The sequence below is a fragment of the Mus musculus genome, chromosome 12 (assembly GCF_000001635.26).
Source record: "Mus musculus strain C57BL/6J chromosome 12, GRCm38.p6 C57BL/6J".
Lineage (NCBI taxonomy): Eukaryota > Metazoa > Chordata > Mammalia > Rodentia > Muridae > Mus > Mus musculus.
In genome coordinates, this window is record NC_000078.6 from 16,522,428 (window position 1) to 16,542,772 (window position 20,345).

General features: G+C 47.4%; 1 protein-coding gene across 18 annotated transcripts in view; it reads right to left on the bottom strand.

The window, feature by feature from the left end:
* Positions 1-13,241: 13,241 nt before the first annotated feature.
* Lpin1 (lipin 1) overlaps positions 13,242-20,345 on the bottom strand; it is a 118,235-nt gene continuing 111,131 nt past the window's right edge. For 12 of the 18 annotated variants that reach the window (XM_030246558.1, XM_006514978.4, XM_006514976.4 and 9 more), the window contains 3 exons: positions 19,287-19,401; positions 18,487-18,590; positions 14,633-16,145 (listed from right to left, as the gene is read on the bottom strand). In XM_030246558.1, coding sequence (XP_030102418.1) covers positions 15,986-16,145; positions 18,487-18,590; positions 19,287-19,401 — 379 coding nt within the window. In that variant the 3' untranslated portion in view covers positions 14,633-15,985. Of the gene's footprint in view, positions 16,146-18,486; positions 18,591-19,286; positions 19,402-20,345 lie in introns of all 18 variants that reach the window. The other 6 variants (NM_001355598.1, NM_172950.3, NM_015763.4 and 3 more) reach the window with 3 other exon arrangements.

Genomic DNA, 20,345 nt, shown 5'->3' on the forward strand with positions numbered 1-20,345 from the left:
ACCATGGGATTATCTCACATGAGTTAGAAACATCAAGAAAAATCACCCATCAAAATGATGGCAGAAAAAAAATGCCTAGTATATTCCAGACCCCATAGAAACCCTGTAATGGGCATCCATGGACCAGAGGAATCCATGGACCAGTGGAAGGAAGGGAAATACACAACACAAGGTTAAACAGTCATGATTTCAGCCACAGTGCCAGCATGTCTGGCAGACGGGAGTGTCTTGTAAAATGTAACTTGTAAGGCTTGCAAAAGGACAGCAGCCAGTGTCAGGAGACCAACAGACTGGCCACTGACTCCAAGATCTATCTGGAAGGTAAGTTTTCTTACTTAATTTATGTTTATGGAAGCACATAACCAACAACTGGCTTTTCAAATAAATCTCTTCATTTCTGGCTCCCCAGGTGTCCTTGGCACCCCAGCTCTCGACCAAAGTATTGGATCTGTCCCCACTCCCTCCTGTTGGCCAAGGCTGATGGGTTTATTTTTAGCTTTCTGTTTCCTAATCATTCCATTTTTTTTTTGATGGGCTTGCCCTAAAACCACCCCTTTCCCAACTCACAAAGGTCTTTATCTTTCTGTAGATAAAAATCCACCATCATGCAGCTGTGGTTAAAACCACAGTCTGGGTCTTTCAGATCCATAACAAACCGGGGTTTATGACATAAGAATCATCCAGCAAGAACTGGAGGCAGAGACTTGGAACAGAGACCAGTACTGGCTTGCTTCCTGGCTCAAGTTCAACTACCTTTCTTATACACCCCAAGCCCACCTGCCTAGGAACAGCACCACCCACAGTAGACTACCTCCCTGCCCCTCATCAATCAATAGTTAAGAAATTACCCCACAGACATGCCCATTGGCCACTCTGGGGGAGACATTTTTCAACTGAGATTCCCTTGTCATGGTAGTGTTTCAAGTTGACAACCAAAATTAGCCATCACGCCAACTTTGGTTGGTTCTATCATTACCTTTGGCTGCCTCTGTTTACCAGGTGCTTGGCCTGCAAAAAACTTCCCGCTTGCACTTCCATGTCTGTGCGGAAAGACCAGAGGTGGCATAAATTCCTCCTAGAGTGGTCTCAATAATGTCTTCATGTCCAAGTTGCTGCCTCCACTCATGCCCTCAGCCTCCCCATTTCCTCCCAATAAAGACTACTTCCAACTCCTCTGTACCCTTCTTCAATCATGCCCAATACCAATTTCTTTATTTAGTAGCTTCAGAGTACATTAGAGAGAAGAATAGACTATCTGGGAGCTGAAGAGATTGCTTCAGAACTGGCTGTTCTTTGAGAGGTTCTTGATTTCAATTCCCAGCATCCACATGGTGGCTCAGAACCATTTGTAATAGGATCCTATTCCCTCTTCTAGCATGCATGAAGACAGAGCACTCACATGCATAAAATACAGAAACAAATCTATTTAAAAAAACAGACTATCTGGCGATCACTTGCAGCTGTGGTCCCTACCCATGCAATCTCCATCTCCAGGGATTTCAGGTGATCCCTGGATTACTGCTCTCCCTCATCCTCCCCAGGTGCCAAAATGCCCACTCATCTCTCCAGACTCTGCCCGAGTGGCCCCTCTCAGAAGCAACTTTCTTTGCCTTGGAAACACCACTGTTCCCCACCTGCCTCCTGCCTTTTCAAGTAAATCTCCTCATTTCCGGCTCCCCAGGTGTTCTTAGCACCCCAGTGCTCGACCAAAGTATTGGATCTGTCTCCACTCCCTCCTGCTGGCCAAGGACAACGTGTTGATGTTTAGCTTTCTGTTTCCTGACCATTCCATGTTTATTTTCTGATGGGCTTGCCCTAACTCACAAAGGTCTTTTTCTGCAGATAAAAATCTACAGAAATAGGCAAATAAGCACGCCCTCCTTCTGTGTACCTCCCAGCATACAGGCCATCTGGTTTCTATGCTTGCCCATCCCTCTGCCCCTAGAGCTTCCATTACCATGGCACACAGCAGGCCTTCAAGGAAGATTTCCCCTCCCAAATGCCTTCTCTTATGTCTCTAAGATATCAAACACCACTCAGATCAACATTAGAGTAGTTAACTGTAGGTGCTCTTAAAATTGGCCACCATGTTGAATAAAGTGGCTGGTCCTGTAGGATGACTAGCAAGCTGTAACACCTTTAGAGCCCAGTAGAATGGATATGGACCACTAGCGATTTCTTTTCATCTCCCCATACTCTATTTCTCTACTGCCTCTGCCTCTCCACACCCTCCTTTTGGTTAAATGCTTTCTTCTTTGATCCCCATATTCTATTGGTTTTTCCTATGGGTTCTTAGTCTATCATTCCCCCTATACCTAAATAATGTAGTCACATAATTCTAAAAGTGGAAGAAGTTGACCAGAAGGCATGTGGCAGAAATCCAAGGGGCTCCACCTGCTCCTCTACGCCCTTCTTTTGCTCCCTAGTGATAGCCCTGCCTCCATCTTTGAACAGTTGGTTCTGCATTTTTTCTTCTGAGTATTGTAAAAATGCTATAACATCTCAGTAGCCAAGGGTAGGCATCCTTCATCACAGCAAATGAAGTTCTGCCGTTCACATTGCTTACTCATCCCCCAGCCTCCCACTATAGACATACACTCTGTACTTCTATGACTGGCATTTTCTATGGTTTCTTTTCATTGCTCACTATTTTCCAAAGTTATTGCTAATTTCTTTCCTATACTCCAAAAAATGCAAAATTTTTAAAAATTTAAATATTTTAGCATCTTTCTTAGGGTTTCTATTGCTGTGATGAAACCACATGATCAAACCTAAGTTGGAGAGGAAAGGGTTTATTTGGCTTACACTTCCACAATTGCCTATCCCTCTGCCCCTAGAGCTGCCTTTACCACAGCACACAGCAGAAAGAAGGAAGTCAGGATAGGAACTCAAACAATGCAAGAACCTGGAGGCAGGGGCTGATGCAGAGGCCATGGAGGGGTGCTGCTTGCTGACTTGCTCCTTATGACTTGCTCAGCCTGCTTTCATATAGAACCAGGGCCACAAGCCCAGGGATGGTCCTACCCACAATGCTCTGGGCCTTCCCCCATCAATCACTAATTAAGAAAATGCCCTACAGCTGATTCTTATGAAGGCATTTTTCTGATTTGAGGTTCCCTCCTATCAAGATGACTCTAGCTTGTGTCAAGTTGACATAAAACTAGCCAGCACAGCAGCATTTCAACATCACCAAATATATTTACCTCCTTTTGTTCCTGGAAGTCTTCCCACTGTGGGGCCAACTGTGGTCCTGATGCTGTCCTTTAGGGCCTTGTCTCTGTCTTCTTTCTTCCTGCTGAGCAGAGACCTGTTTTACAGTCTAGTCCCGATGCATTGTTCTGACCCCATCATGATGTTTTATAAAGTCCTACCTCTCACCTTGTGACTGTACTGGTCCACCCTTCTGAAGACATCATTCATAATGCCTGTGTCTTTGTTTTCTGTCTTAACAATAGTGATGGCAAGCTCCTCAATGTTGCTTGCTTGCTTTGATTCCTGTTGGAGACTTTCTTTAAACATGCATATGTGTTCATACACGAGAGTTGAGCTAAAATGTTGACTTGGGATGTATGTGGTTGTAGATCTGTGTCTTTGCACAGAGGATGAATGTGGGGATATAAGTGTGAAGTTCAGTTCTATACACCGAACTGATTACTCAACATCTCTCTCTAAAGTTTAATAGTTCTCTCAAGTTCACTGTATGCCAAGGATGTCGACACTCCTCCCTGCCCCATAATCCATTTTCTCTTGGTTGTCTGCAAGGCCTTACCCAATCAAGCCCCTTTCCCCTGAATCACCTACACCCTAGCCTTTCCCACCACCCCTCTGTCCCCCCCCATCTCTACTGTGACAGTAGTGGTAGACAGGCCTACCCAGTGACCTATGGGAAGTGGGACTCTTGCACATCCCCACAACCAGCCTACTTCCGTATGAGTCACAGCCCTTTTAACCACAGGATGTTTATTTATTCATGTCCCTACACAATATAGCAATCTGAGGACAGGGGTTTTATCTGGTCTGTTGGCTTCATTGTTGGTTACTGCCCAGTACTCAGGATTATATTTAGCATGCAGAAGGTTCCTGAAAATGCTCTAAAATAAGAGAGGAAAATCATCGCATGGCTTTTCACCCTTCTCAAGATAGGCTTCCAAAGTATACATTAGAGGTTTTGATGACAAAAGTAATGCCTCACAATTTTCCATATCTCCAGGTTGTTCACACACACACACACACACACACACACACACACACACACACACACACACACACTGGCTGGTCAATGCCTGCCGATGACAGAATGACTTCAGATGACTAAATCTACTGAGAGTGAGGGTTAGCTCCTCAAGGCTTGTGGCTCATAGCTATGTCTCCTTTAGGACCCCTGCTTCTGTCTGTGCCTCGTCACTGCTGTGTTACTGACTTGGGTCCATCCTAGCTGTCGGCTCTGGGTCCAGGAGACCAGCTACCAGAGAGGATGGAGGGCAGGCATCACCTGACACGAACCTGTAGTGATTCCTATGATCACCCAAAAGCCAAAGGCCCTCTGGCCCACTTAGAAGAGCTGGCAGCCTGAGAGCAGACATGGGGCTGGCCAGGACCAACAGAGCCTCCTATTTACATAGTTTCCATAACCAGTACCTGGCCCCAGGGGAATGAAAAGTGACAGATTTTCAGACAAAACAAAAATTAAAACCTCTTTACGTTTCAAATAGCATACACAGCTGAGACGGTGTCTATATCAGTGGCTCTCAGTCTTTCCTAACGCTGTGACCCTTTAATACAGTTCCTCATGTTGTAGTGACCCCAACCATAGTTATTGTTGTTGCTACTTCATAATTGTGATTTTATTACTACTATGAATCATAACTATAAATATCTGATATGCATGATATCCAACGTGTAACCCCTGTGAAGGGCCGTTCATCCCCAACAGGGTCATGACCCACAGGTTGAGAATCACTGTTCTACAGCCTCTGAGAGTCAGTCAAACCTAAGTAGCAAGGGTATCTGGATTTCAGTGTTTCTTGGCTGAATGCATTTCACCTCCAGAGTAGCAATCCACACACCTCTAGTGCCAGACTCCAAGACACTAATATCGAAAATGCCTTCTCTCCACATATCAGGAATTCCACGTTCCTCCTCATTGTATAGTCTAATGGTGTTAGCATGCCCAGGTGGATGAGTCTCTGCTGATGCGGACTGTTGCCCATGATGGACTGTTGGTCATCTCCAGCCATCTCATTACTGGCTATCCATGGCTCCTGAAGGCTGTGGTCCTGCCCACAACCCTCCCATCTCCCTTTATGTCCCCAAAGTTATCCCAGATGAGACACAGAATGAGGTGACTATCAAAGATTTGAGGATGTCATAAGAGAACCACAAACAAACAAAGGAGACATGAAACTGCAGGTGGAATACTCCTGTGGCTGTGGACACAGAAAGGTTGGGGAAGCCGCCATGCTCCTAGGCCAGTCTGAGACAGGTCTCCTCTCCTGTCTGCATCTTTCTCCTTTCCTCACTTCTCTTGATCATACTCCAGCCAGGAAAGACTGTCACAAGCAAAGCTCTGAAGGCTGGAGCATCTGGCCACCCTGGGAGCTTAGTACTTACACAGAATTCATTTTGCATCAGCAACCACTGTCTTCCTCCTAAGGCCTGGGCCCCGAGTTCCTCCCATCTCGTGGCTTTGCCCTTGCAGACCTTTGTTTCTAGTTAATGGCTAAAGATCAAGAGATGTTAAAGACTACATAAGAGATGTTAAGGACTACCTCTGTTTGCTGCTGAGGTCCAGAAGTAATGAAAGTCACAACTGCTCATGTTCCTGTTGACAAAAGGCAGCAGCCCGGCCCCTAATCAAGACAGGACTGGGAAATCCAGTCACCACCACAGGGAAGGTAAATAGACCCAAAGAAGGACAACCAGCTACTTCAGGCACACCTTCCAGGCTCAGGGTCTCTAAACTCCACCTCTGTCCACACATCCAGAGGAACCCCCAAACCATTCTCACTGCCATCAAATGTTTGACCATTGGGAGCTCCACTCCACAGCTAAAACTGCCATTCCACTGCACTGTTACACTGCACCATTACACTACCTAACAGATCAATGACAAACAACAGAAGGCAGAGAAAAGGAATGGTGTTTCCGTCTTTGCCTGAGCTCACACTCTAGTGTGTCAAATTGGCTGCTTTGGTTTGTGGCTCCCCAGTTCAGCTTCTTCCAGGAGAGCTTATGTTCCATGGGCACTCTCACTGCGTGGGCACTGCTCTCCTCCCAAACCATAGCTGGGATGTCACAGATACAGCTGAGGCAAAAATGGGTGAGCTCTGCCTGCAGAGAGGAGCCAGGTCTGGTTCACATTTGTTATTGGTCAAAACAGGAAGTGCTTAGACCAGTTTCCAAAGTGCGCATCTCTCAGGCAGCTTTTTTGAAAAAGCACATGCTCTGTGGTTCGAACAGTGATGCGGCCCGGGCTGCTACGTGAGCAATGCTTCTAGCATCCCTCGCAGCCTCTTGTCCTCTCCTTGACCCCAGAGCAGGTTACTTCATGCAGGGTACATGCAATGTGGCCATCACTCCAGTACTGCCCAGTTCACTTCCAGCTCTGCTTCACCTGCAATCATGGCTTGACTCCCCTAGACATAGCAGACAGCTTCATATCTGATGTCTGCACTTTCCATAGTCCACAGTCACACAACTGTATGGCGGCAACCCTCAGCCAGCCGAATTTCAACTGCTGGACCTTAGTTTCACACTGCTGTCAAATGATTCTGACAGCAGACACTGCTACTGTTAGGAAAAAATATATAGGCCTCCTCTAAGGTCGAAGTTGAGGCTGCTGTCTGCTTCCTCTTCTCCACAGATGTCAAGGGTGTCTCGGGATGGATCCTTTTCTGCCAGGCTATGTAGCTTTCTGACCAGCTTGATGTCACAGAGGGAGAAGGTGACCATGCAGGTAAACTGATACCCCCTGAGGTTCCCACCCATCTCAAGAGCAATTTCTTCTCCAGAGACTTCAATGAATCATAATAGACCTGTCTTAGTTAGAGTTCCTCTTGCTGTAATAAAACACCATGGCCCAGAGCAACCTGGCAAGGAAAGGGTTTCTTTCAGCTACAGTTCCACAGCATAAGCCATCACTGAAGGAAGTCAGCGCAGGAACTCAAGGCAGGAACCTGGAGGCAGGAGCTGGTGCAGAGACCGTGGAGAGGTGCTGCTTACTGGCTTGCTCCCCCATGCTTCCTTAGCCTACCTTGTTATAGCACCCAGGACCACCAGCCCAAAAGTGGCACCAACCATGTCCAAACATCATCAAGAAAATACACCATAGGTTTGCTCACTGGCCAATCTGGTTGAAGCATCTTCTCTTCCAAAACGACTGTAGCTTATGCCAAGTTGACCAAACAACAAACAAACATAAGAATGAGCATAGACCTGAAGGATGTTGAGGTTGCTTGGCTATCCTACCCCACAATTCCTGCCACAGGTATCCATGGGAAAGAGGGGGAAGCAGGTTAAGTTCCTCAATTCCTAGAAAAAACTGCCATCCATTCTGGGATCCACCAAATGCCTGCAAAGTTCTTCCCTGATACCCACTTAGATGGCTCTCAGATCAAGTAAAAGCATGAAAAAGCTTAGAAGCATCTGTGGCTCCCAGAGATGGGATGGCCCACACATCCTCTTTGTTCTTTCTGGCGATGTGGAAATCTCAGGGCCTTATACATGCTAGGCAAGAGCTGCGCTAATGACTATCCATCCCCAGCCCCCAGTCAGCTCCTTTAACCAGTTAGACATTCTACCTTACAGCAGGCACCAGCAGCCATGCCTGTCTGTGAGTTCTCATCTCTCTTGGAAAGAGGAGCTCTCCTTGGTGGGAGCACTCAGCCTTGGTCCATAGGACCTACTTGTACCAGTACCATTACAGACTATGTCAGGGCTCCCTTCCTGTTGCTGTGAACAAACACTCTGACAAAACAAAACAAAACAAAACAAAACAAAAACAAAAGCAAAAAACAAACAAACAAACAAAAACCCACAACCACCTTAGGGGAGGAAAGTATTTATTGGCTTGCACTTCAAGGTCACAGGTCGCAGTCCATCATTGAGGGAAGTCAGGAAGGAATGTCTAGCAAGAACTTGAAGCAGACACCAGGATCGATGCTTCCTGGCTAGCTCTCTGGCTCACTTGGACTCATACTCAGCTAGATTTCCTTTGGTTTGTTTGTTTGTTTGTTTGTTTGCTTGCTTGCTTGCTTGCTTGTTTGTTTGTTTATTTAATGAAAGAAAGGGCCTCATCCAGGCATGGTGGTACACACCTTTAATCCCAACACTCAGGAGGCAGAAACAGGCAGATCTCTGGGAGTTCAAGGCCAACTTGGTCTACAACCCAGGCCCAGGGATAGAGCTACCCACAAAGAACTGGGTCCTTCTGCATCGGTGAATAATCAGGACAATCCCCCACAGTCATGCTCACAAGCCAATCTGTTCTGGGCAATTTCTCAGCTGGAGCTCTCCTCTCAGATGACTCTGGGCTGTGTCAAGTCGACCATTCAGGTTAACTTTAGAGTAAGCAGGAAGCCCCTCTCTCATCTTCAAGGTATCAGAGAGAGGAGGAATTACCCATCTTGGGCGGTCAAAGGAGATATTTAAAAGTCCCATGTCAACCTCAGATAGAAGCTAGTTCAACAGGAAGGTCAGGATTTGAGGCACTCGTCTCATATGCACAAGGCCCTGGGTTCCTTCCCCAGCACCAGACAGAAAATAAATCATAACTTCACCAACAGCAAGACACTCACATAAACATGGAATAACTGCTCATCCTCACTCTTAAAAGGTCAGTGTTTAATGACGATGACTGTCCTCCCTGCACAGAAGTTGAAAGAATCAAGGTGAGAAGTGAAACATCAAAGGCATCTCTTCTAAATCCAAATGTACCGTTTCTCAAGCCCACATCAGCTTTCCAGAATGTAGTAAGTACTAATGCTAACTGGAACTCTGACTACGGCTTTAGCTGCACTTAGTTCTAAGTGCATTTGGGCTTTACTAATGCTGAAGAGACTAGGGTTGTGCACAAAAAGAATTAAAGCAGAAAAACACGTTGGCTGGCTAGAGTAGTTGGCTACCATGAGTGAGGCCCTTAGTTCAATTTCCAGCACTGCTGTATGCCTGTAATGGAGGTGGTGGCAAGCAGGAAGATCCAAAAGTCAAGGCTGTCCTCAGTCACATAGCATGTTACAGCTCAAAATAACAGTAACATTTTGGGCTGCATATACATATATATATGTGTGTGTGTGTGTGTGTGTGTGTGTGTGTGTGTGTGTGTGTGTGTGTACACATACACGCTTCAGAGGACCTAAGCTTGATTCCCAGCAGTCACATTGGATCACTCAAAATCACACGTGACTCCAGTTCCAGGGGCATCCAGTCCCCTCTCCTGGCATCCACAGGCACCAGGCACACTCATGGTACTTACATACAAGCAGTCAAAATACTCATACACATAAATCGCTTTACAACTAACAGGGGTGGTGATAACTTGGTTCAGCTCCACAACATTTTGAAGATGAGTCTTTAAACTTGAGAAAACTGCCCTGTAGAATTTGCCCGCTTAGCCTTTGCTGGCTTATCCGAAGAAATAAATGTATAGAGAGCCCGTGAATTGGCCACTGGGGAAGAGCCTGATGAAATACACGTTGTTATTCAACCAATCCTATTACCATCATTATTTCCATGCTGCCTGGTAGACAGAACCCAAACTTCAGTCCAGATCTGAGTCACTTTCAGTCAGCTAAGGGATGGATCACCCAATCAGCTAATGCTGGGGGGTTGGTTTGATTTGGGGGGTTTTTTTTGTTGTTTTTTTGTTTGTTTTTTGTTTTTAGATAATCCTGAAAAATGGATCAAGATGACAAAGAACATTCTGGAAAGAAAGCACAAAGTCCTGAAATGAAAATATAACCCATTTCTTCTCAGCTTGGCTCTGCAGACCATCTCAGAAAAGGATGTTTTTACAGAGCAGAAACGTGACTGGCTGCACCTCCATTTACACTTCTTTGTTACAAAATGCATGTGACTTGTTGGGGTTCCAGCCTCGGGAGAAATCGGAGGCACTGGTGGTTACTTTCCGAAGTGAAACTTCCAACCACAACCTCCGGTGCACAAAAGGCGGAGTGAGTCACAGGAAGAGGCCACTTGCTTGCAAAATGCATTAAAAGTAATGCAGGCTGAATGGACTTCCTGCACCAATGAACAGATAGCTGGCATCGGGACAGGCTCCTCGAGGCTCCCAAACATTTCGGGGAGGACGAGACCATTAGAAATCTGGGCACATCCACCTCTACCCTGTTCCCTGCGTTCTCACTCTGCCCAGGCTGCCAGACCTGCTGTCTCCCAGGCCTGTGGCTCCCATCTGAGATTCCCCAGGAAGGCAGATCTGACTGGATGCTTCCACAGGGTCAGAAGGACACCTTGTGACTTAAGCAAGCACCTGTGGCTCGGTCTCCAAGATCCTTTAATACAAAGAGGTGAGGTGGTCTTTGTAGCAGCTTCTCCCGGTTTGAGCAAGTGGGGTGGAGCTGATGTGAGTCCTAGGCTGATAGCATTACAGCATTCCTGAGCTGGCCAGATGACAGACGTGAGCCCGGGCCTGGGCTGCAATGGTCCACAACATGTGAGTGCATCCGAACCCCATAGGACTTATTAAACTATTCTCGGAGGCCCACACCCACTGCTAGGGTCGGTAGGTCTAGGATAAGGTCCTAAACAATTTTATTTTTAACAAACTCCCAGGACAAACTCCCAGAACCTCCAGGGCCACAAAGAACAGATTTTAAATCTCAACAGACTGGCCTCCAAAGCTCACTTAAAGATTTGGGCCTCGGATTGAGCTCATCCAAGGGACATCCGCACTGAAACAGTCCCCTGAAGAAACTCCCCTGCCTCCACACAAATCCAACCCACAACCTGGCTGGTCTCCAAGCCTGGGACCACAGGGAAAGGCCTTTGTCAAAGCAGAGGCTGTTTTGAAAGGCTATTCGGTCAAACAAGAACCAACTGTGCCCCCCTGTGGCCACCGGCTTTCACTGACTTCCAGGATCAGCTTCTCTGGTCAGACTCTGCTTCCCTTTGGGGACCAAGCCTGGCTGTACCACAAGTGATAGCAATTATCCTCTTTGGTGCTACAGGATAAAAAGAGAGGTTACAAATGTAAAGTCTATCCTGGGGTGTAGAGCATGGACTTGCCTAGCATGCATGAAGCCCTGGTTCAATTCCCAGTACCAAATAAAAGACACTCATTGTGGCACATGCGTGCAATCCCAGCACTGGGGGTGGGGGTGGGGTGGCAGTAATGATCTAATTCAAAGTCATCCTTGACTATAGTGTTTCAGGCTATCCTCATGAGTCTGTCGGAGACACTGATGCTGCGAAGATAGCTCAGTGGATAAAGCACTTGCCAAACAAGTGAGGGGCCCAGCATTGAAATCCCCAGAACCCACAAAAAATTCAGATGTGGTGGTCACCTATAATCCTTGCAACTCACAAATCAGAAATGGAATCATTTTACAAGCTGACTTGAAAAGGGAAAACCCCTGGTGTTCCCCTGTACTGGGGCATATAAAGTTTGCAAGACCCTGGGGCCTCTCTTCCCAGTGACGGCCGACTAGACCATCTTCTGCTACATATGCAGCTAGAGACACGAGCTCTGGGGTACTGGTTAGTTCATATTGTTGTTCCACCTATAGAGTTGCAGACCCCTTCAGCTCCTTGGGAGTGGGTAGGTAGGGGAGCAGGGCGGGGAGGGTATAGGGAACTTTCGGGATAGCATTTGAAATGTAAATAAAGAAAACATCTAATAAAAATAAATTTTTTTTAAAAAAGGGGAAAACCCCGGAGACCCGTCACCTCTCGTATTTCAAGGGAATGGGCACAGTGCTGTTCACACTCCAGAACCATGATAGAAAACACAGATAGACAAAGATGGTCGAATGGAGTCTCAGCTCTGATGTTGGGACCAAAGGCCTCCTGAAGAGAGTTAAGTCCCAGAACCTGTTTCAAAACTGGGCCTCTTTAACTTTCCTCTATGACAATTCCATTCCAGGACCGACCGCACAGGGGTCACGAAAGCTGTCTCAGAGCTGATGGTTAAGACCAGTCCCCCCCACACACACCCAAATAGTTTTTGGCTTCTGATGCAAAATGGGAATGTGTTACTCTTTGAAACCAGACCAAGCCCTTCAAATTCCCAGGTGAACAAAGCTCGTCTCTGGGAAAGTCTAGGCATCCAAAAACTCATTCTGTCTGCATGGGGGTATGAACTGCGGGGACACAGGAGAGCCTTGGGTACCACCATGGAGGTCTGGTGTCAAAGGATAAAGAGAACACAGATGAATGAGTGGCCTATAGACAAGTTTATCCTGGTTTTTATTTCAGATAAGAGAGCCTCAGACACTGCAGTCAGGTAGCATAGATCTGTGGAGCTGTCCGAGGGTTTCTTCTGTCTGTAACATGTTGAATCTACAGACACCCGGGGACCTGTTAGAATTTGGACTCTTCAGTTTTTACCCAGAAGTGCCATTAGCATTTAAGGATGATACTCTTCCATGCCCTCCATAATCACCAAGGCCAACACAGCAATCCGCAGGAAGCCTCCGGCCATTGCTAGTACAGTGTTAATAGGATATGACCAACCTCAGCTCAAACTAGTCAAGGGCTTTGATGGACTCCTTCAAAATGAAAAACTAAGGACAAATATCCAAAAGAGGGGGACAGGGTCTATGAGGTGAAGACACCTCAAACATGGCAAACAGGACCTGTGAAACACTATGTACTGAACCTTCTTCTCTGCCTCCTGGCTCCTCAACACTCCTTCCAGGCCAGAGAGGAGCCATGGTATCTCAAACAGGTCTCTCAACTTGATGATCCAATGTGGGTTGTGCAAGGACCACATGCAATCTCTTTAGTGGAAAGGACGCATTCATATCTCTCAGGAGTAAACGGGGTTGGTATGATACCTGTATGAACTCAAATAACAGCAAAGGTCTTTACTCCCATAGTGAAGAGTTCATAGCCATAAGGAGTCTTTTTATGTGTGTTCCCAGTCCATTTGTGTACAGACCGTCGAATGGATGTGCATGACTTATATGCCCATACATGTAGGAACCAGGGCCTCCAGTGTTGTTCCTCCTCAGGCTCAGTCCTGAGACAAGGGTCTCACACTGGGACCTGGGGCTTGTGGATTCTACTGGGCTGTCTGTCTAGCCAGCACCACGGATCCACCCATCCTCATCTCCCGGGCACTGGTATAACAATGCACACTGTCATTAGGCCTCATTCATGGATAATGGGGATAGAACTTGGATGTGCTTGCTTGCATGGCAAGTACTCTTACTGCCTGAGCCATTTCCCTAGCCCACACTAAGGGTTTTTTCCCCCTTCAAGTAAATAACTAAGTATTGTATATAAGAAACCAGAAAAAAATAAGAGCACCTTAAGAACTTATAAAAATAATTTAAAGTTCATATGCCTGATTTTCAGAAGTCTTTCATCCATCTTGTTTATTACAGAAATTTCTAGCTCTGCATCAAGCACAACACAGTGAAATATTATATTGATTTTTTTTTTAATCATCGCACCGGCATTTGCAAACACACAGCCAACGTTGTAAGTAAAATATTCTGAAGTAGTGATCCGAACCTGAAATCCAAAAGGAAAGTATCTGACGACAGAAGCCTGTCTCAGATGCGCCAGGTGGGTTCTCCTTCATCATGTGGGATCGCCATTTGAGGACATGTTACTATGGAGCAAGTCGCTCATTTCCATGAGCAACTTTGAAATGTATGGTACCCATATAGTATCCTAACACGTGACCTTGGGGCCTCTGGGTTTAAGTGCAGATGCAAATAAGCAACTTGAGAGAACCGGGGTGCAGCTCTCATTTGGATCTCACAGGGAGCCTAACAGTAGACGTCCACATCACTGCCTGGACAGGGCTCCTGAAGATTTTCACAGAGATCATAGAGTGTGGTTTTGTGGGAGGTGTGCTCTGTTTCAGGGTAGAGTGACAGGGAAGTTTAAGGTATATCAAAACTAGGTTCCCAAGCCAGGTGGAAGGACTGCTGTATGTCTAAGATGGTGCATTGTAGACCAGCCTTGGCTATAGAGACTCTGGCTCAAGTCCTAACATGGCATCAGGGAGCCACCTGGACAGCGGGCTGCAGAGGGCATTTGAAAAGAGATGCCAGAGCTTCCCCTGGGCATGAGGGAGACGGCCGTGAACCTCTGCAGGCCAGTGAGCTCGTATACAGTCCACAGCAATCAAAATACACACAAAACCACCGTGGTGGCAGAAGGGTTACCATGGCCTCCAAAGGTCACGAGAGAACAAGCCAGGAGCTTAATGGCTTTCCTGACTCCCAGAGGGAGCCACACACTCAGGGCCGAGTTTCTCCATCAGTGGGCGCCCACAGCAGATGACAGTGGCTTTCATTACATTCCTGTGAACTATGTGGACCACATGAGACCTTAACAGAGCCCAGTGACTACAAGGGCAGTGACTCTAGGTTTTCTTTCACAGAAAGAGTAACAGTCCATTCTACTGCTTTTTTTCTTTTTTAACTCTTCTTTCTATCTTTTCCTTTTTTTTTTTTTTTTTTTGTTCCTGTCTCCTCTGACCCTAACAATGAAATTTAAATAGAAAGATCTGTCTTTGGAGTAAAACACCCTTTAAGAAAAATAATACTTTCAAAGTAAAGCAACTCTTTTAGCAAAATACTTTTCATTTTTCACATTGTTCTGAGACAGTTCACAGCAACCTTCTATCAGCTTAAAGAACATTGCTCAAATTATTACTTTTTTTTCTTTCCCTTAGACTGTGGGGGGAAAAAAAACTAAGAAAAATGAGTGATTCGGAGATTCTAGAAGATCAGAGTGTGACATCCACAGAATGAGGCTCTTTGGACTGTCTATCACACTTAACTTTTAATGCATTCATGACGGCTATAAGCCTAAGGATCTGGCTAGGATGCTCACAACAGCAGCCCAGTGACAGTAAAGAAATAAATAATATCTGCAAAGAAAATAATTTAACTTCCGGAAACTATGTTTCTTAAAAAAAAACAACCAGTGTCTTTAGCGGCATCCTTCCTGGTGGGCGTAAGTGCTGCTGAGTCCACACTAGTGGCTCCTCCTTGCTGGGTAGCAGGACGCAGAAGGTGCTGAGATGCCGCGGACACACGCTGCCTTAGGGACTACCCTTGTAAGGTAAGGCATTGCAGTTACGGAGAGCTAGACAGTGCACGCTAAGGAAATGCCTGCTGCAGATGCGTTAAGGCATAAATAGCCCAGCCTTGAGCTATGAGGAATGGGGAGAGATGCAGCTGCGTCACAGGCCACCTTTAACCAAAGCAATTAAAGAGCTTATCACCTAAAGTGAGACAGTCGGCAATACTGCAAGGGAACGTCTAAAAAGTCAAAGCCAAGGCTAGGGCTGAGACCCAGCGAGGCCCATGTTCCCTTCACTTAGACTCGGGACACAGCCTGTGTGCAGAAGGTGGCATGGATGTCTCTGTCGTGGAAATGTGTCCCTGATGCTACTGATCCCTATGCACATCAGAGTTCCAGGGGGTAGGGGCACAGTGATACTGAGACAGGCTCTCAGGTGGCCTGCCCGCTGATAAGGGGTCATCACCCGTATTGCACATTAACTAATTGCTGGAGCAGACGGGACTGGAGGGTGCAGCATGAGGTGTGCTAAACCCAAACAGAGGGCTGCTCTGCACACTCCTAGTGCACCCAATCCTCTTGCAGCCTATGGGATGAGATGCAGCCTCTCTCCGCCCTCCATGCTTAGAAGTGTCACCCTGGGGCGAGCGAGCGAGCGAGCGAGCGAGCCGAGGGAGAAATGCTTCTCTCTTAGGCAGGTGGCCACATATCAGCCTTCCCAGCAGCTCCAGGGTCCCCACAACCTATCCTTTAATGCTCGGTCGCGTCAAGCTGAGGCTGAATGCATGTCCTGGTTTTCAAAAGGTGGCAGTGGCTCTCTCCAAAAGGTGAAGTTACTGAAAGTGTCTGAACAGGGGAAGTCACAGGAATGGCTTCTCTTTAGCAATGGGAAGACGTGATCGACCACTTCGCAGAGCCGCACGTACCTGGAAGGTAAAGGAACAGTGAGGTCACTGCCCACGGAGTCGTACCTGATACATGAAGGGCAATGCCAGACTCTGGGCTGCACTTCAGGCTGGGGAAGGGTACACTATCTCTGCCTAACCAGAGCCATTCTAGCCTTAGGAATTCCCTGGAAGTGAGCAGGGGAGACAGGGTATGCCAAGCCTGGCATCGTGAAGAACAGACAGCCTGCGCAGAGGTACAAGGGACGGACAGCACAGTCAGGGGCATCTGCCTGCCACAGAGGCCATGTGCAGGCCACGGGGGAGGAACCGAAGACAAGTCACAGCTCTGAAGGAGCAGGACAACTACAGTCACAGTGAACAGGTACAGGGTCTTGTTCTTATCACAGTGCAGATCTGACATCAATCCTGCCTTGTTCCAGCTGTGTGATCTCAGGCAGAGAGAGGCCCAGATGTCTCCATACCCTGACTTCCTCCACCGTGAAGGAAGGAAAATGAACCGTGCCACTTGCTTAGCATCAGAAACAGAATAACATACCCAGTGATTCAGCTGTAGGTACTGAAGACCCATCACTCCACAGTGGATCACTTCCACTTCAGGAAAGAATCCTGGTCAGCAAGCCTGAGGCCTCCTCTAGCCTTACTTGCTGTGTGACTCTGGGAAAGTATCTTGCCCTCCCTGAGCTTCAACCCCTCCATCCGCACGGTGTGTGGGGCTGGACCACGCAGGGGTTTCCAGCACTCCCTACTCAGGGCATCTCCCCTGCCTCCCGGAGGATGTTGCCTGGCCATAGCCTGCACTGCAGAAGGAAAGCAGCTACATCCATCAGCCTGGGAGACCTCCAGGCTCCTCCACAGTGATTCACACACACCCAGCCCTCTCCTGCACACCCAGACTTCAATCTGACGGTCTCTGGGCCCCTCTTCACTCATGCCGAGAACCAAAGGGGGGCTTTCGAAATCCAAACTTCAGGAATTAGCATGTTCTGTGGCATGAAATGACTTATTCACTAAGGCTGTGTGTGTTTAATAAAGTCTCCGAGAGACTCGTGAGAAACAGTGTGTCTGTACAAGGCAGGGAAGCCTCCCTTAATAACACACCAAGGATTATGTCTTTCCTAGAGATTAAAACAAACAAATTTTTAAAATACCTCCTGACCTAAAGTTTGTGGCTAAGGAGGTGGGCAGCTCCCCACAGGGAGCTGTCCCCTGCCAGGCAGTGGAAGGTACCAGAACCAAGCTCCTGCGGCTCACGTGCCCTGGCAGTGAGGCCTGCTCCATCTGGGTGGCCCATTCTAGCCTCCAGGCCTGCGGCTCCCTGGAGCAAGGAGTGCATATTTCCTGACTAGAACAGGAGAAAACCCTGAGCTCAGTGCCCCTCCCAGAGGGGTTTCACTTAAAAATGTCCCAGTTTATCCAGGCTCCAAGGGATAACGCCTGCTTGGCTAGCACCAGTCACACCCAAGAGCCCTCAAGGTAACTCAGTCAGTAAAGAAGTGCTCATGTTCAGTGGCCAGTTCCCAGGAACCCACAAAAAGGGGGGAGCAGGAAATGGTCTCCGCAGAAGCAGTCCTCTGACTTCCACGTGCACACTGTAACATATGCATGTACTTGCCTGTGCATGCACACAGACACACACACACAAATAACTGAAAGGAAAGGTCATGCCAAGTTCTGGGCCTTGGTATACATGCTTCCTGAAGACAGGGGTTCATCTCAGAGGACCAGTCTCCTCATCAGGCCAGGTGAAAGGCCCCGGCTGACCTACTACAGGACAGAGGGTGGGGGCTCCATCTCCTCTCCCCACTAAAGAGCTGCCTGAGGGCCTGACCAGGAAGCCAGGGTTCCCTCACATCTGGAACTGCTTGAGTCATGCTGGACTCTAGTCCAGCTGCAAAATAAAAACCATCTTCAAAGTGAGAAACTACCTTGGTGGTCTCTCTCAGAAATCCAGGCTGGCCTGGAACTCACTATGCAGCCTATAGCTAGCTTCAAACCTACAGCAATCCTCCTGCTTCCACTTTCCCATGGTGCTGGGATCACAGGTGTGAGTTGTGGCCACGCCTAGCTCCAAAAGGCCTGGGAGGTACTTGCAAACTCCAGGAGGAATCTTGCAGCCAACCCCCCAGTTCCAACTCTCCCGCTTATAACAGTGTTGGGATCACACAAGCCAGAGGCATTTTCTGGTTTTACAGAGCACACTAAAAGCTCAACAGCCTCTGCAGTGGACAAGGCAGAGCGGCAGTTCACCTAGTAGTGCTAACCAGTGAGAACGCCATGAGCTGAAGCAGAGCCAAGAGTGACGCTGCAAGGGCCACAGCGCCTCGTCCCACACAGTAAGCCAGGAGCACATAATACTCACGAGCTGATGTTGGTCTTGGCATGCTCCTGCACCAGCTCACCCTTGGGGTTCACAGTGAAGATCCTATTCAGGGACACTCCCACTTGCTTGTAGGAATACACATCCTATGTTTAGGAGAGGTAATGTAACATGTCAGGGAGGTGGGGAGTTCAGCGTGCAAACAAGCACACGCCATCCTTCACCAAATGTTGTAATATCCACGTCTCACTAATCGGCACCGCACCTCAGCTGGCTGGCACTCCTCGGGATTATTTTCTAACCTGTTTTCTCATTTCATCGTAATCTGCAGAATTTTCCAGCCGAGTAGTTAATACCCGGCTATGATCTATAGAATACAGAACCTTCTAGCAAGTGTGGGTCACATACACAACATATGTGAACGTTTCTGCCACCCATGAATCTTTGCTGCAGGTTTCAAACTGAACCTTCCAGAAAGCTTGGCTCACACACATCATCTCCACACATTTCCTTCAGCCAAGGATACCTCACTGTCCGCTTCAGACTAGAGGCGCTGAACCCAACCCTGCAGTCAGGCAAGGCTGGCATGGCGGTCCCAGCACCTACAGTCTCCTCGCTTTACTAATTTAACAAGTAATGTGCAACTGCAAGTGGTGGCCCAGGTCACCAGCTTCAAAGTCACCGGCCAGCCTTCAAAGAAGACCAGAGGCCACACCTGATGGGATTTAATCACTCTGCCTTAGGATGAGGCTGGCTTCCCATGGCTGAGGGACCAGGCCTTTGTGGAAACTGCTCGCACCAAGGGCAGTGTCTGTGGCTCCATTGACCCCTCGGGTACTTACAGCAGGCCGGTTCCCAAAAGCAGCATAGAAGGGTTCTGTGTTTGGGAAAAACAGGTTCTTGATGTCTGTCAAACACTGGACTTTGAACTTTTCTGGCTTCTTTTCAATCACTTCTCTGTTAAAACAAACAAATAAGTAAGCGGTCAGCATGAGAAGTCTTAAGCCTTGCTTGTGGTGAAGTGGTCTGAAAGCCAGCAATGCTGCTTAGTGGATAAGGATGCTTGCTGCCAAACCGGACTACCTGAGTGTATTCCCCAGAACCCACATGGTAGAAAAGAACTGCATCCTGCATGCTGTCCTCTGACCTACACACACACACACACACACACACACACCCCGTGGCATGCATGCATGCATACATACATACATACATACATACATACATACAAACATACATAAGCAATTTAAAACTTTAAACTAGTTTTCAATATGTAAGCTATAAAGTTGGCCCAACTGTCAGGAAAACAACTCAGACTAAACCTCACTCTCAGCACAAGACAAATGTAAAGGATCGGCCATGGCCAAGGTGTAACCTCAGAAATTAAAGTTTGTGTTAGCATGGGCCACACTCACAGGTGAACACCCAGGCAAAGTTCCAGGGACATCTGTAAATACAAAGAGAGGCAATGTGGGAAAGTAGGGTTATTACAGAAAGGAGGAACGTCCTCTGCAAGAGCGGCAAGCGCTCCACACTGCTGAGCCATTTCTCTAGCCCTGTAATAAAAATTCTTACATCAAGAATAGAAAAAGATTTTTCAAAAACCTACTTCAAAAAGCCAGTCATGGTGGCAAACACCTGTAATCCCGGAACTGGGAAGGGAGAGGCCTGGGGATAGCCAAAAATTCAGGGGTTAGTATGGTCTACATACTGAGTCCCAGGCCAAAGCAGGGCTACACGGTGAGACACTCCCATATGGACCTCTGCAGACATCCTATGAGCAAACAACCATCTCTGGAAGCACTGCTGTTCAGTACTGGGCTTCTGATATTAGCCAGAGAATAACAGAAGAAAAGGTAGATGAAGGCTATAAAAATTAGAATTTTAGGGGGTCATCGTTT